The sequence below is a fragment of the Crinia signifera genome, chromosome 1 (assembly GCF_055691185.1).
Source record: "Crinia signifera chromosome 1, ASM5569118v1, whole genome shotgun sequence".
In the NCBI taxonomy this organism is placed as follows: Eukaryota; Metazoa; Chordata; class Amphibia; order Anura; family Myobatrachidae; genus Crinia; species Crinia signifera.
The window spans coordinates 440,791,905-440,809,877 of record NC_139217.1 but is presented as its reverse complement, the minus strand read 5'-3'; the positions used below and the strand labels follow the sequence as shown (position 1 = coordinate 440,809,877).

The 17,973-nt window shown below is 43.8% G+C and overlaps 1 protein-coding gene across 1 annotated transcript; it reads right to left on the bottom strand.

The window, feature by feature from the left end:
• Window positions 1–7,483: 7,483 nt before the first annotated feature.
• ESM1 (endothelial cell specific molecule 1) lies at window positions 7,484–16,937 on the bottom strand. The gene is made up of 3 exons (XM_083153704.1): window positions 16,353–16,937; window positions 12,114–12,269; window positions 7,484–8,837 (listed from the first exon to the last, which is right to left on the bottom strand). The coding sequence occupies exons 1-3, from the start codon at window positions 16,651–16,653 to the stop codon at window positions 8,740–8,742; spliced, it is 555 nt and encodes a 184-aa protein (XP_083009830.1). The 5' UTR covers window positions 16,654–16,937; the 3' UTR covers window positions 7,484–8,739.
• Between the last annotated feature and the right edge of the window lie 1,036 nt (window positions 16,938–17,973).

Genomic DNA, 17,973 nt, shown 5'->3' with positions numbered 1-17,973 from the left:
TGCCTTCAAGGTTGTCGGAAACAGCAGCATTGAATAGCATTTCCAGCAGGGGAAATACCCTGGGATTGATTACCCACCTCAGTCATTCAAAATTGAGACAAGATTAAAAAACCCCTAATTGATCCACCCAAACCTCCCCCAGTTTGCCCACAACTGACAACTTTAGGTCAAAATTCTGCCCTCATTTGATTTTCCAAAATACTTACTGTCCCACCAAAATCAGGGCAATTGGGAGGTATTTTAAAGACACAAGTGGTGGTTTAAAAGGAATATATTACATTTAATGTAATCTTAGTATAATGTAAGGTGACAAGGTGTCTTGTGGGGCTTAGCGATAACCCTGCACAGTGACACTTATGTACTGTGCCAGAAGGTAAAATGTGCAAGTACCCTGTATAGGAAAGCAGCAGTCCTCCAGAATTGGGTGGCACTGCACAGGAGAGAACCCCTCTCCCTGTCATTTCATATCGATAGAACCAAGGAAGGGCCAGGTAAGTAATATTGGATCTTGTTTTGTTCTATATTATAATTTTTGGCTTATAAAACTTTTTTTTTTTTTTTTGGGGGGGGGGGGGGGGGGGGCAAGACACTGCTGTTCTACACAACTAAAAATAGCTTGAAAATTATCCAAAATAAATTTTATATACCAACACATTTACATAACGAAAAGTTGATTTCCAAGAACAAAGGTGTACATCTGGCTTGTAATTATTATTCCACAGTCTCCAATCATTTCTCCATTGCTATAAATTAACAGTGTCAATTTGGGAGTTGATATGCAATACATCCAGTTCATTTGTGATATTCCATTGCATTGTGTGACACATCTCCAGCCTGAAATCCACATGGAAGTTCTTAAACACCATTATAAAGAAGCCATCAGCGTGGGTTTAGCCATTTTATCCCAGGTGAGTGAGACGTTTTGTCCTTTACTTCTTGCTTGACGCTGTTCCCATCTCCTGAGGCCATTTCAAGATCTAGTGAACAAGAAAAAAAACGAATTTAAATGAAACAAATAAACTAACAAACGTAAACAGTATATTGGATCTAGGAACAGAAAACTTACATACAACGGGTAAGAAATGCTGCAAAACACTGAGATCTTGGCTCGAAGACAGGTAGGCCCAAATGAAATTGGTTGCAGCAAAACAGGATTTTATTAATAAGCAAATTTACAGGAGGCAGCACATTAAGGCCAAAACAAAACAGGCTTTTCTTCAGCAGCAGTTGGTAAACTTATTTCCATTCAATTTGAACAAAAAGTCTCTGCTCTTTTAGCTTCAGAACAGGCAGGCATAGACCAAGGCACTCACCCTGTCTCTGTATTGGCAAGTCCCAGGGGTGCCGGACGGCTCACCAACAGTCGGGATTCCGACAGTCATTACTCCGATGTCAGAATCCCGACTGCTCCCTTGTGGGGGTCCACAACCCCCATAGAGGGAGAATAAAATAGGTGGCGAGTGCAGCTCGCCACTGTGCCCGCAGCGTGGCGAGCACAGCGAGCCCACAAGGGGCTTCATTGCCGTCCCCCCGCTGTGCAGTCGGGATTCCGATGTCGGGCTAATGACTGTCGGAATCCCGACTGTCAGTGTGTTATACCACACCCGGTCCCAGACAGGCTCTCGCAGCCCCAGCCCTCTCTCTCTCTGGCTTGCTTTCTTCAGCAAACACAATCCCAACACTATTCACAGGCAGCTTCCCCCTATCAACTCCAGAACTGCACCTGAACTCCCAGCTCAGGAGGTGATTACCTGCTGTGTAGTATGGGAATGGCTAGTAGCAAACCAACACAAGCATACCAAAACCCAGACGGTACCCCTCATTTCAGCCCTGTGTGGGATTTATACCAATGACATCAGCAGTCTCAGTGGCACATACCTGCCATCAAGCACTTTTCCTGCTGACTTCCTACATTCCCCACCCCCCACCCCCCACCCCCCCCACCCTCTGCCCAAGGCCAGGGGACTGGGCACTTGAAGCTGACAAACAGTGTACTCTTGACAAGGATTTGGCATTTAAAGGTAGTTTCCCTGATCGGTAATCTAACCCCGTCCGGCACCCCATTGTGGCATGTGGTATAATATTTAATGGGTGTGTGACATTTGTAATAGGCATTACGGTGTCAATTTTTGTCTCTGTATCCTCCTTGGAAGCAGTGGCGTAACAACGGGTGTGCAGAGTGTGCGGGGAGCTCCGTCTGTGGGGGCCCCAGGAAGTTGTTATACCGGGACCCAGGATTCCACTTGGCGGCCCTGGAAGTAGGAGGAGGGATGCTCATGCCAGACATTTTGTGGGCGTGGCCTAGTGGAAAGGCCTATACTCGTGATGGTCCCGTGAGACCACAGCTTCTATTCACGGGTGAAAGGGGCGACTCCCAACTGCTGCCCGACCTCCCCCACTGCGGGACACTGCCAATCCTGGGCAGGACGTGGGAACGCCCCCCAAAAACGGGAAGCAACACAGTTGGTAGGTATGGCAATATGGTGTGTGTATATGTACAGAATATACATATGGCGCCTGATTCAGACCTGTTCGCTAGTGCGGGTATGGGTAAAAACCGGACCGGGCAGGACTCCAGAACATTGAACTGGACAGGCTCCATTCATCAATATATGTAAGTCTGGAGCTTGTAGTGTCTGGTGCGAGGGGGTTGCATTGCTGGGGCTGCTCACAGGGACCCCCGGACAGGACAACCCCCCGCCTGGATGGGACACCCCCTAAACCAGACTCTAGAAGCTCCGGAGTTTGATGCCCAGTCCGGCGTATCGACTAACTCCAAGCATTTTTATGGAAAGGCCCATAAAAAGCTGGGCATTCCACCACTGCCGCCCCCTGCCTGCCCCTGGCCCTCCCTTCCTGTAGATAGAGAGAGAGAGAGAGGGAGAGAGAGAGAGAGAGTGGGGGCAGAGAGAGGGGGAGCCAGAGAGAGAAAGGGGGGGGGGAACAGAGGGAGCCAACTTTTGGGGCCTTTTTAAATTGAATTTACATTCAAACTATTCAAAGTTCAGATTTTTTAAATGTCGAATAATCTATCACAGTTGAAAAACATGTGGATCATCAGTGACTCATCAATCCATTATTTATTTAGTTACAGTTTCTTATATAGCGCAGCAGATTCCATTGTGCTTTACAATTTGAAACAACAGTGGTAAAACAAACTGGGTAGGAAAACAAACGTGTTTTCACAGAAATTTTGGTTAAACTGCAACTGAACATGACTAAAACTATCTGAAAATGGGTGCAAGTGAATAGGAAACTCTGAACTGAATTGAATACCCCCAAGAGAAAGATAGAGAGAGTAGGGAGACAGGCATTGGGGGGAGGGATAGGAAGACAGACAGAGGGGGACAGAGATAGGGAGACAGACAGAGGGGGAGAGAGATAGGGAGACAGACAGAGCGGGAGAGAGATATGGAGACAGACAGAGGGGGAGAGAGATAGGGAGACAGACAGAGCGGGAGAGAGATAGGGAGACAGACAGAGCGGGAGAGAGATAGGGAGACAGACAGAGGGGGAGAGGGATAGGAAGACAGACAGAGGGGGACAGAGATAGGGAGACAGACAGAGAGGGAGAGAGATAGGGAGACAGACAGAGTGGGAGAGAGATAGGGAGACAGACAGAGTGGGAGAGAGATAGGGAGACAGACAGAGGGGGAGAGGGATAGGAAGACAGACAGAGGGGGACAGAGATAGGGAGACAGACAGACAGAGCGGGAGAGAGATAGGGAGACAGACAGAGGGGGAGAGAGATAGGGAGACAGACAGAGCGGGAGAGAGATAGGGAGACAGACAGAGCGGGAGAGAGATAGGGAGACAGACAGAGGGGGAGAGAGATAGGGAGACAGACAGAGGGGGAGAGAGATAGGGAGACAGACAGAGTGGGAGAGAGATAGGGAGACAGACAGAGGGGGAGAGAGATAGGAAGACAGACAGAGGGGGAGAAAGATAGGGAGACAGGCATTGGGGGAGAGGGATAAGGAGACAGACAGAGGGGGAAAGAGATAGGGAGACAGAGAAAGAGGGGGAGCTAGCACTACCTTATTACAGGTAGCACAGCCACAGGTCTCTTGAGAGAGTAGCACTTTGTAGCATTAGGCGCGCCACCTAAATACCTGTGAATTGCAGCAGTGACGTGCAATAGCTGGACAGGCTGGGGACTGTGGAGAACTTTGCCTCAGTGGGTTGAGGGGGGCGCCACATCCTCCATGGTTGCGGTATGCGGGGGCTAGGGGGAGGGAGCTGTGGACGTGGATGCTCTCACCTTTGACATTGAATGGTTGCAGGTGTATCTGCAGGGCCCTGGAAACAGCTTGGGCCCCATAGCAGCTGGCCCCTATGTAGTTACACCACTGGTATACTGTATATACATTAGTGCTCTGTCACTATCAGGGATGGTGCTATGGGGTCAACTGTCATCCACCACCTCACAGCAGCGGGCCTTGGGTCCACCGCATCCCGCCGCACATGCATAGTCCCCAGGCCCAGCCGGATCGTCCTGCTGCCCGGGGATGTTCACAGGCAGTGCAGCCAGCAGCATGAATGCTGGGAGCCCACACAGTAAGCCCGCACCACGCAATGATGTCACACCACACTCGCTAGTTTCTGGTGTAGGACGACTCCGAGGAGCTTTTTTAGACTATAGTAGCCTATAGGGGGTATTCAATTTAGTCCGTTTTTATGGCTAGCTTGAAAAAAAAGGACTTTTCCATGATGCAAATTCCCATTTTTCCCAAATTTCAATTGCATTGGCGAAACAAAAAAAACCTAAAAAAAATAGTCAAACACAGGTGCAAATTTGACAATAACACGTGGATCTGTGAGTAATTAGCTGATCCACATGTTTTTCGACCATGTCAAATTTTTCAACAGTCACTCAATCGTCACTTTAATTGAATATAAATTCGACCTAAAAGAATTCAATACCCGCCTATGGGTTACTTATTACACACATATTTCAGAAAGGGATCCTCCGGATTGAGTTGCAGTTTGTTGAGCCTTAAATGAAACCATTGAAAAGTAGGCAGATATGTTAGATGTGTTTCTGATGAGGTTTCTTATTTCTTTATGATGCCTATAAAAAAGTTTCTGCTGCTAAGAATTTTTTTTATCTGGAGACATTCTATGCAGGAAAGCTGATATAGCAAGCATAATAAATTCCAATTATTATTTGAGTTAAAAAAAATTCTGTGGATATTTCTCTGAATGGAGGTAGCTTTGGGTTATAGTCGAGGCCACAGAGAGTCTGGTGGGGCCCAAGTACTTTTTGGGTGGTGTGGCCTAATTATGGAAGGCGTTGCCATGCCTTCTTTGAAAAAGGCAGCAGCCTCCATGGCCACACTCAGACAAGAACAGCTACAGATGCCAGGTAAGATGTAGAGGGGAGGAGGCCCATCCATCAGGCCCATGTAACTAGTAAACTTCCCACCCCCCACACCTTTCAGTGGCCCTGGTTACAGGACAATTTGTACATGCATTGTTTTTTATACAGATGGAGCCGCCGTCATTCAGCGGAGGTCTGGCGGTCGGATCGCCAGCTGCCGTAAGCTTCTGCCGGTCCCCGCTGCTGTCCGCCGATCGCCAGAGGGGGCATTCTGGCGAGTGCTGGTGCTAGCAGAGAGGTGCTCCATCTGTATATGACCTCTGGGTCTCTCTAATAACCGTTTGTGGGTGGTTATGGAGGGGTGGCTAATCAAAAGCAGGCATGTTGCAACCATTTCAGGAAAGCAAAACTGCCTGCTATAGCGATCATGTATGCAATAAAAATGCCCAGTTGTCTAAGTTCCGCTGGCCAGTCTGCTTGGCCAGAGGGTTACTCAGAAGATCAATGTTCAACCAATGTGTGTCTGATGGTTGAGTCTCTCTAGAGAACGTCAGTGCAGAGATGCCTCCAGTGGTGGTCTCAATGTGAATCGGATTATGTATAAATTGACGGGATCCGGTCGATGGGTCGACAGTGTCCAGGTCAGCAGTCAATAAGTCGTCCATTATTGGTCAACAGGCAATAGGTCGACACATGAAAAGGTTGACATGCCTTAGGTCTATATTGACAAAAGGTAGGCACAATCAAAAGGTCAACATGCCAGGAAAAGGTCGAAACAAGTTTTTCAAGTTTTTTTCTTTTTACCGTTCTAACTTCATGTATAATAATGCACCGAGTGCAGAAGGATGGTGAGCGAAGCTAGCCATGAGTAGGGATGCATTACACTAATTGAAAGTCCATGTTGACTAATGTTGACATAGTCACCAAAAACATGAAAACCTTGTGTCGAGATGAATATGAGATATGACGAGATGGATATGACGTAGACACGATGGATATGACGTATGATGAGATGGATATAACCAGATGGATATGACTTGCGACAAGATGGATATGATGAAATGGATATGACATATGCAAAGATGAATTTAACGTATGACAAGATGGACATTACCTATGATGAGATGGATATGACGTATGATGAGATGGATATGATTTATGCCGAGATTGATATTACATATGCCGAGAAGGATATGACATACCGTACAGTATGCCAAGATGGATCTGATGTATGACAAGATATAACTTACTGAAATCAATGAATACATCAGCTTCTTGTGAGTATAACACATACTGAAAAAAAACATAATAGACCCAAGCAATAACAGCTCTACTATTTAAACACTGGGAAGAAAGAGGATGGACATGGAGCCCTCACTTGCCTTCACATCTCCGTTCTACCATACTGAACTCATCCTCTTCCTTCCCAGCAGCACTGCTTAAATAGGAGAGCTGTGATTGGCTGGGTCTGTCATGTGATGTTCAGTATATGTTATACTCACAAGAAAGCTGACATACAGTATTTCATTGATTTCAGTATGTCATATCCATCTCGTCATGTGCCATATCCGTCTTGCCATATGTACTATCTGTCTCGCCATACGTCATATCCATCTCCACATACTTTATATCCGTCTCGTCATATGTCATATCCATCCATACATCATATCTGTCACACCAAACTTCATATGTATTTTATCATTTATTTTATTTATTTACAGTTTCTTATACAGCGCAGCATATTCCGTTGCGTTTTACAATTGTAAATTGTTTACTATGGTTTTCTGTCATTGGTTGTGTTGTATCCTTCTTGCCATACATCATATCTGTCTAACCATATGTCATTTCTATCTCGCCATATGTCATATCTACAGTATCATGCTATGCTTGAAATCTGTCTCGTCATACGTCATATCCCTCTTGACATACACCATGTCTGTCTCGTCATAAATCTGTCTCGTCATAAATCATACATAGAAAAAAAATAGCTATATGACATCCAGTGAGCTATAATTCTGACTTGAGTGGACTCTCATACATCTTGTCCTGCTGTTTATATTAATGTAAATGTTTGATTGCACCTTTACAGGAGAAGTTTATATTATGTATTGAATAACAGTTAACCTGTTTACAGAAAACAAGAAATTAGCAGATAGCTAAATCTTAATGTAGAAAGCATTTATTTAAATATACATAACAATGATATCAGATAGCTAGACCAGTAGTGTCCAACACTTTTGTCTAACTAGCCACATATGAAGAATGAGCTCTTATATTAGGGCAAACGGCACTTATTAACAGTGTACTGCAGATGCATGCAAGAACCGTAGAGCATCAGATGTTGGAGGCAGGAGGTGCTATGGGGGGTATTCAATCTTGGGTCCCTACTGTTGAAACATTCGACCGCCTCCACAGTTTCTTGACTGGTGGAATTCAATGTCCCACCTGTCGAGTGGATTGACGAGAAACGGACGTGAATTCGACAATCCAAGGCCATTTCCAACAAAACAAATCCGACTTGTTATAAAGTCGGATTTGTTTTGTCGAGATCTGCCTTCAAGGTTGTCGGAAACAGCAGCATTGAATAGCATTTCCAGCAGGGGAAATACCCTGGGATTGATTACCCACCTCAGTCATTCAAAATTGAGACAAGATTAAAAAACCCCTAATTGATCCACCCAAACCTCCCCCAGTTTGCCCACAACTGACAACTTTAGGTCAAAATTCTGCCCTCATTTGATTTTCCAAAATACTTACTGTCCCACCAAAATCAGGGCAATTGGGAGGTATTTTAAAGACACAAGTGGTGGTTTAAAAGGAATATATTACATTTAATGTAATCTTAGTATAATGTAAGGTGACAAGGTGTCTTGTGGGGCTTAGCGATAACCCTGCACAGTGACACTTATGTACTGTGCCAGAAGGTAAAATGTGCAAGTACCCTGTATAGGAAAGCAGCAGTCCTCCAGAATTGGGTGGCACTGCACAGGAGAGAACCCCTCTCCCTGTCATTTCATATCGATAGAACCAAGGAAGGGCCAGGTAAGTAATATTGGATCTTGTTTTGTTCTATATTATAATTTTTGGCTTATAAAACTTTTTTTTTTTTTTTTTTGGGGGGGCAAGACACTGCTGTTCTACACAACTAAAAATAGCTTGAAAATTATCCAAAATAAATTTTATATACCAACACATTTACATAACGAAAAGTTGATTTCCAAGAACAAAGGTGTACATCTGGCTTGTAATTATTATTCCACAGTCTCCAATCATTTCTCCATTGCTATAAATTAACAGTGTCAATTTGGGAGTTGATATGCAATACATCCAGTTCATTTGTGATATTCCATTGCATTGTGTGACACATCTCCAGCCTGAAATCCACATGGAAGTTCTTAAACACCATTATAAAGAAGCCATCAGCGTGGGTTTAGCCATTTTATCCCAGGTGAGTGAGACGTTTTGTCCTTTACTTCTTGCTTGACGCTGTTCCCATCTCCTGAGGCCATTTCAAGATCTAGTGAACAAGAAAAAAAACGAATTTAAATGAAACAAATAAACTAACAAACGTAAACAGTATATTGGATCTAGGAACAGAAAACTTACATACAACGGGTAAGAAATGCTGCAAAACACTGAGATCTTGGCTCGAAGACAGGTAGGCCCAAATGAAATTGGTTGCAGCAAAACAGGATTTTATTAATAAGCAAATTTACAGGAGGCAGCACATTAAGGCCAAAACAAAACAGGCTTTTCTTCAGCAGCAGTTGGTAAACTTATTTCCATTCAATTTGAACAAAAAGTCTCTGCTCTTTTAGCTTCAGAACAGGCAGGCATAGACCAAGGCACTCACCCTGTCTCTGTATTGGCAAGTCCCAGGGGTGCCGGACGGCTCACCAACAGTCGGGATTCCGACAGTCATTACTCCGATGTCAGAATCCCGACTGCTCCCTTGAGGGGGTCCACAACCCCCATAGAGGGAGAATAAAATAGGTGGCGAGTGCAGCTCGCCACTGTGCCCGCAGCGTGGCGAGCACAGCGAGCCCACAAGGGGCTTCATTGCCGTCCCCCCGCTGTGCAGTCGGGATTCCGATGTCGGGCTAATGACTGTCGGAATCCCGACTGTCAGTGTGTTATACCACACCCGGTCCCAGACAGGCTCTAGCAGCCCCAGCCCTCTCTCTCTCTGGCTTGCTTTCTTCAGCAAACACAATCCCAACACTATTCACAGGCAGCTTCCCCCTATCAACTCCAGAACTGCACCTGAACTCCCAGCTCAGGAGGTGATTACCTGCTGTGTAGTATGGGAATGGCTAGTAGCAAACCAACACAAGCATACCAAAACCCAGACGGTACCCCTCATTTCAGCCCTGTGTGGGATTTATACCAATGACATCAGCAGTCTCAGTGGCACATACCTGCCATCAAGCACTTTTCCTGCTGACTTCCTACATTCCCCACCCCCCACCCCCCACCCCCCCACCCTCTGCCCAAGGCCAGGGGACTGGGCACTTGAAGCTGACAAACAGTGTACTCTTGACAAGGATTTGGCATTTAAAGGTAGTTTCCCTGATCGGTAATCTACAACAAAATTATAATCTTGTAAATCCAGGAACCACCTTGTTACCCTTGCATTATTACCCTTGTTTCGGCTCATCCACCTCAAGGGAGCATGGTCTGACACCAAGCGAAATCTTCTGCCCAGTAGATAGTACCTTAGAGCCTCCAGTGCCCACTTTATGGCGAGACACTCCCTCTCCACAATGGAGTAATTTATTTCACAAGAAGTGAGTTTTCTACTCAAGAAAGTTACTGGGTGCTCTTCTCCATTTACCACCTGTGACATTACTGCCCCTAAACCAACATCGGAGGCATCTGTCTGGACAACAAACTCTTTAGAGAAGTCTGGTGCTATTAATTCTGGCTGACTACACAAGGCTTTTTTAAGGCTCTGAAATGCCTTTTCTGCTTCCTCAGACCACTGGACCATAACGGATTTTTTCCCTTTTGTGAGTTCCATTGGCGGTGCCGCAATGGAGGCAAAGTTTGGTACAAACCTGCGGTAATAACCAACAATCCCCAGGAACACATTTACTTGTTTCATAGGCCCTTATTCTGGTTGGTGCGGATATTCCCGCTTGCGTACGGGCCGCCGATGTTTATCTTCTGCGCATGTGCAGAGGTCACTCTGCGCATGTGCAGGCGATTTCGCCGCAAGGATTCTCTATACGCCGCACAGGGGGCGTAGAGGGGCGTGAGGGGCTACTTATCCTCATTACCCTATGCATACGCCCCGCGTTTCATGGGCGTTCCCATGCAAACGCGGGGCGTATGCATGGTAATGAGGCCGTGACGCGTGGGTACGGGGCGGGCATCTGACATCGCCGGATGTCAGCTGCCCGCCCCCATACAAGATTTCACACGGACAAGTGTCCGTGTGGTCTTGTGTTGCGGGACCTGGTGGAGCGTGCGGCCCTGCATTCGATGTTCGGCGACCATCGAATGCAGGGGCTGCTCCCACCATGGAGGAGGCGTATCCCCGTCCAATTTCATGCGGATCGCCACATATCCGCGTACGGACGGCCGTGGCGATCCGTATGGAAGGCGGGGATTCGCCTGCACGGTCGGAGCCGCATATGCGGCTCCGGCCGCACCAACCAGAATAAGGGCCATAGTGAGGGGCTGTGGCCAGCTCTGTATTGCCTCAACTTTGTTTACCTGGGGTCTGATCACAACTTTCCCTACAATAAATACCCCAAATATTGGGCCTCCTCTAGCCCCACAGCACATTTTCTAAGAAACAAGTAAGGGTGTTCCTCGGGATTGTTGGTTATTACCGCAGGTTTGTACCAAACTTGGCCTCCATTGCTCCATTGATTTCTTTAAAACAATGGGAAAACTCTCTAAAATCTCTCACTTTCTTATTCTCACACCCTATTACATTTGGCCCCATGTATTAATTTGTAGAATTGTAATGAATTTATCTTCACTGATGTAAATGGCTAAATATTCCATTCTCAACTACTTTACATGACGCCTCTGCGGGAGAAGCCCAGAGAAGAGACGCTGGAGCAGAAGTTGGAGGACAGGAGATCACATCATTAGGCCCCACCCCCAACTCAGGGGAACACCCTGATTTGCAGGTCTACCTGAGGGGCAGGGCCAAAATCTCTCCATCCTGGAAAAGCATATAGGACACAGGAGATCTGCTAACTCTTCCGTGGGTAACTGGGGATTCTCTCGGGTATGAGTCATTGGGTCCACCAAATTAAGGTTGACATACATTGGGTTGACCACTGAAGGTCGACGGGCCTTAGGCCGACACAGGAAAAAGGTCGACATGCCAATGGTCCACAGGGTCAAAAGGTCAACACAAGGATTATGCCGACATTGGGAAGGTCGCCAGTCAAAAGGTCAACATATGTTTTTCATGTTTTTTGTCCTGAATGTCGATGACATGGACACCGCACCGCATGGCTCGTTGTGCTCACCATGCTTCGGGCACACTATTATATTCTCCCTCCACACCCTAGTGGATAGTAGGGCATGAAATACCATGTTGACCTTTTTACTGTTGACCTACCCAATATTGACCTAATGCTTGTGTCAATCTTGTAACCCTGTTGACCTAAGGCCTGTCAACCGTAAGTGCTCAACCCAATGTATGTTGACCGTAATAGTGTCGACCTAAGGACATAGGCAGGTGTGAGATATTCTCTGTAATATGCTGCAGAATATGTTAAGAATAAATGAATTTCCCGCTCGGCGTGCCCTTGTTCTGTAACACACTTACCAGGATTAGAATGAGGCCTTAGCTTGTTGGCAGGCTTTGCTTCAGTGAATTGGAAAAATTGAAATTTCAAACATTTCCCGGTAACACGGTCACATATTCCAGACGGACAATTACAGACCCCTCTGCAGTCCATTCCATAGGTCCCGTATGGACATTCTACAACAGAGAATGAAACACAAAGAGTTATGTAAAACTATCAGCGGAAGCAGTAATAGTGGATATACTGTATATGTCTTTGTTCCATACACTATGGGGCTTATTCTGTGATGGAAAACAAAGAGCAAATAACTTTGCACTGCTGCCGGGGACAGATATATAATGTGCGAGGGGCATGTCCAAACTCAAATCTAAATTGCGGTGTAGAGCACAGCTCAAAATTCAAATAGGGGAGAGACACCAACTGCCAATGAGGCAGTTTGGAATGGCAGTTGGGGCAATGAGTGTGGCTCCCTTATTTGAACTTTGAACTGTGCAGCAGCTCCTTCTCCGGAGCCGCCACTGTAGCTGTCCAGTATTTTTGAGCTACATGCCAAAACAGCCAGTATTTGTCCTGCATACAAAAGTAATTTACTGTGCTTGTACCTCTTGCATTACTCAAAGAGAAAGAATGAAGGTGCACTATTCAAATATTACTTAAATTGTATTACATTTTGCAGTTAGATAGCGTTGGCATAATCTCAGCCTTGGTTATGGGGTTACCCACCATGTCCAGGTAACCTCATAATAGGGCATTGGGGTGGTTTTGTTGGGCTGGCTTAGGGGTGTCCCATGCCCTAAACTTGAACCATTGCAATGTTAGAGACTTACCCAATGATGCGGTTACATGGATTTTGTGGGTAAGCCCATAACCTTGGCCAAAATTATTCTAAAAACCCCTATTTAAGTGCAAACTTTATTGCAATATTTACTACAATTCTAATTATTATATGGGGTCAATTCAGACTCAAATTCGTCGCCAATGTTTCGGGGTTTGCACACTAAAAATCTCAGCAGAGTACATTTAGGGATGCAGTCTAGCACCCTTTCCTATATACCCCTTGCATGGTTCCAGATGCAAAGTTACTTACTTTTTTTTTTTGTTCTGCGCCCAACTCATATATAATAAGCTAATATAGACTGAGGGTGCCTTTACACTTGTGAGATTTTGTCAGATTTAACCCAATTCAGATGGATTGGGTCAATTTATCTGACAAAATCTGATGTGCCTGTCTGACTGAATCTGATGTGTCTGATGTGTAGGACCCAGTGCACAATCCCGTGCGCATTGGGTCTAACCAAGAGATTGATCCTCCTGCACATAGGATAAATCTGAAGTCAATCAGGTCCAACTTGTTGGACAACAAGTTGGACAAGTGTTAAGGTGGCCATACACATGCAGATTTATCTTCAGATCTGGCTGGTTGGAACAAAAACATGCTTATGGATGAGAGCAAATGACAGTTGACCATTTGTATGGAAATGCTGGAAAACTGACAAACTGTCACTCATCCATACCAAGTTTTTGTTCCAACCAGCCAGATCTGAAGATAAATCTTACTAGTGTATGGGCACCTTAAGGGGGCCTTAAGAGTAAATATTATCCAGTTAATAACTATATACAGTATATAATGAAACACTATTGCCAACAAGAAAGATACATCCCATTTGACTATTACAGGATCTGCTTAAACAAATATTCTATGTACAGTAGCTGATTGATTGTGTTAGGAGAAAGTGGGATTGGCAGCAGAACCTCTGCTACTTGCTGTATACCAATGTACATTATATCACATAAATCCTATCTTTGTGAAGTTCCCAATTCCTTATATAATGCTTTGTACTAAACTGTCAATAAAGAAGCAAATTTAGAGACAGGTCCCAGGTTATTAAACACAATTTAGCATCTGCTCACGAATAAGAGGCTGTATTATTCTAAAAGCAAAGAATGTGATTATATGGCTGTCAGGGGAGCTGGTGCTTAACCTACATATGATTTATTTATAACATGAATCAACAATGTGAGTCATTTAAAGATGTTTTGCGGGAAAGAGTAGGGAAGGACAGGAGTATGGAAATAATTAAAAAGACACAAATTCTTAGAGCATCACGTTAGGCAACTGCCCCCAATTCATTGTTCCCCAGTGTCGTAAGAGAGTGTCACGGTGATTCCTGATACGGACATGATAGGATGAAACCTAAAAGCAGTCACCTACCTTTGTATAAAACATATACTTTATTCAATGAAAATATTCTATCTATCTATCTATCTATCTATATTCTGGCTCACATCTATTTATCTATCCATCTATCTCACCACTAGTTATATATAGTTGTCTATCTATCTATCTATCAATCTATCAATCAATCATTTATCTGTCTCATATCTATTTATCTATCTTTCTATCTATCTCCCCACTAGTTATATAGTTATCTATCTATTTATCTATCTATCATCTATCTATCTATAATCTATCTGTCTATTTATCTATCTGTCTATCATTTATCTGTCTCATATCTATTTATTTATCTATCTTTCTATCTATCTCACCACTAGTTATCTATCTATCTATCTATCTATCATTTATCTATCTCAGATTTATTTATCTATCCATCTATCTATCTATCTCACCACTAGTTATCTATCTATCTATCTATCTATCTATCATTTATCTGTCTCAGATCTACAGTATTTATCTATCCATTTATCTCACCACTAGTTATATATAGTTATCTATTTATCTATCTATCATTTATCTATCTCTGATCTATTTATCTATCTGTCTATCTCACCGCTCGTTATATATAGCTATCTATCTATCTATCTATCTATCTATCTATCTATCACATAACTATTTATCTATCCATTTATCTCACTGCTAGTTATATATAGTTATCTATCTATCTATCCTTTAGCTCTCTCTCTCTCTCTCTCTATTCTAAGCTAAAATTATTTCATTAATATATATATATATATATATATATATATATATATATATATATATATATATATATATATATATATATATATATATATTACACTCTCGCTGCCAAAACCAGCAGCAACAGCAGCACACGGAAATCCAAAAGAAAGTATCAGGCAGGTGTCAGCAACGTTTCGATTTTATTACAAAATCTTCATCAGGCATATATATATACATATATACACATCAATTCCTAATACTTTACTTCATGTGAGGTAACTGTATAAGAAAACAACATGTCGGACTAGCTCATTACTGATGGTGTCTCCGATAGAACATGTTGTATTTGTCCCTGGAGATGCCGTTCATTTCCATCCTATGACCTGTGCTCAGATCATCTAAGAATAATCTCTTACACAGATGTGAAACAAGTGTACAGCTATATTACCCTTCCTACAGTAATACACTGTACAGACGTCACTGCTAAACTATTTGCATATCAAATAAACAGAATTGTAAATATTTGAAAGTCTGCACAAAGCATAAGGGCCAGATGTACTAAGCCTTGAAAAGTGATAACATGGAGAGTGATAAACCACCAACCAATCAGCTCCTACTTGTCATTTTTCAAATCCAGCCTGTAACATTGCAGTTACAAGCTGATTGGCTGGTGGTTTATCACTCTACATTTTGTCACTTTTCAAGCTAATCATTTTAAGGCTGATTCTTAATCGGATGATTGTGTAACGTTCTCCATATATTATTCAGACACTTGGCACATTGTATGTATTTTACACTATAGGGTCAATTCAATTCAGAGTAATGTTGGTTGGCGATTGTGTGGCAGCTCAAGTTGCCAATGCTAACGGTAGCCCGACATCGCTCGTTTTACTGGACACCCTATGGTGGAGCGATATTCTGTAAAACGAGCGATGATGCAGGTGACATGTTCCATCGTTCTTCACTCCAAATTGAATTGCCCACGTTGAGACCCAAAGTATCTCACATGGGTCTGGACCTGATTGAGCTACAAGAGATGTGCTTCCAATGGCTTTCATTCAGGCATTAACATGTAAAGGGAAATAAAATAACCAATGCACTGAATATAAGGAACAATAAAATCACTAGAAAAAAAAATCAGCAATGCAATTAAAATAGCAAAAAAATTGAATAACCAGCAAAAAATGAAATAAGAAGCAATACAATTACTATTAATGAAGATTAAAGAAAGTGGTTAAAAAAACGTCAAAAAAAGTAAATAATAAACAATTGAATTGCTACAACATCTACAGAAAAAAAGTAAAAAAATCTAAAAGTACAGAACAGGTATTTTTATTACCTCGGCAAATGCCAAATTCATCTCCAAAATCATCCTCTTCTGTAAAAAACTGACATTTCAGCCCAGGTCCACATTTAACTCCATCCATGCCAGACACAGTCCGGTAACACGTTTCACCAGCAGCTGCGGCGCAGACCCTGCAGCAACCGCAGTCGTCCAGCACAGTCCTCTTGCACCTGATGGAGTTTTTGCATTCATTGCTGTCGCAGCGTTCCGGACAGTCCACGGCGTAGCGAGTATTCCAAGTGCTGCCAAGATGCATGTTAATCAGGAGAGAGGCTACAAAGATGCTGAACTTCATATCTGCAGACTTTATGTGCCTGCTCACAGAGCTTTGAAATCAGCCTCTTGCTGAGGACAGGAATGATTCCAATGAAGTAGCTGAGCATCAACCTAGAAATTGAGCAGCTTTATACATTGTCTTCCCACAGGCTTGTCAGTCGTCAGCTTCCTCAATCCGGCAGTGCTATCCTACTGCCAGCCTCCCTTGTTTTACTTTGTGAGATCCAGGATGGAGGTTGGATTAACAAGCTGCTGCCATCCAGACACTGTGAAGCCTGAGCTGATGTCATTTGTTATGTTAGATGGTTGTTTTCTGTATGGACACATAAAAATACATATATCCGTGTGAAATAGTCAAGGAGGCGCGTGGGGAAAGAAATCAGGAAAAGTAACTTTGTTATCAGGGATGGTGCTTTCTAAACCTACACATATGCTACTGAACAAGGCTGGATTAAGCCTTCGGGGGCCTGGGTCACTTTAGACAGGGGGGCCCCCCTCTCACTTGTCATTACTGGCCGCAAACTCTACGGGAGAATATTACACTGTCAAAACACAGAGTAAAGGCAGTATAAACTTGGTCAATGGGTAACTTCAAGGGGGTGGGGGATTAATATAAACATACATATATATATATATATATATACATATATATATATATATATATATATATATACCAAATGAAAGGCTCAGTGCTGCCTCTGATTAAAACCCCTCCCATGATGAGGCCGCTGCTGCTGTCTGACATGGGCCTGAGAAGCATGTGATGAGCTCCACCAAGCAGAGCTGAGTACAAGTCTCTCAGCCTCTGACCTCTTGTGCAAAGTCTCATGGTACTTTGCATTACTGGGAGTCAACTCTCAGTAATTCACTGTAGACTTGTGCAGACAGTGTGCCTTGGCTCCCGATGTTCAGCACCATTAATCATGGTCACATTGGCACATAGTTGATGCTGCAGCACTACCACACTCCCATGCACAAAACCTTTAACTTAAAAAAAAAAACATGCCAACCACAGGGGGCCTCTAAATAGAGGGGGGGGCAGGGGTACCGCCCCCCTGAGCCCTCCTTTAATCCGGCCCTGCTACTGACGAGGACATATGATTATACAGTACAGCTGCTGCAGCAAGGCCGCCACTCCCACCACTGGTGATCCCTCCAATTACGTATGCACTTGCCGATACCGGCACTGTGCCAGGCCCCTAAAGCCATATCGGCGTTGACAGGGATCAGTTAGTGTGTATGGGTCTATACTGTAAAGCTGGTACATAAGAAGGCTGATAACACAGATAGCGAAGTCAACTATGAAACAACAATGATAATTCACTGCTGTAGCAATGTG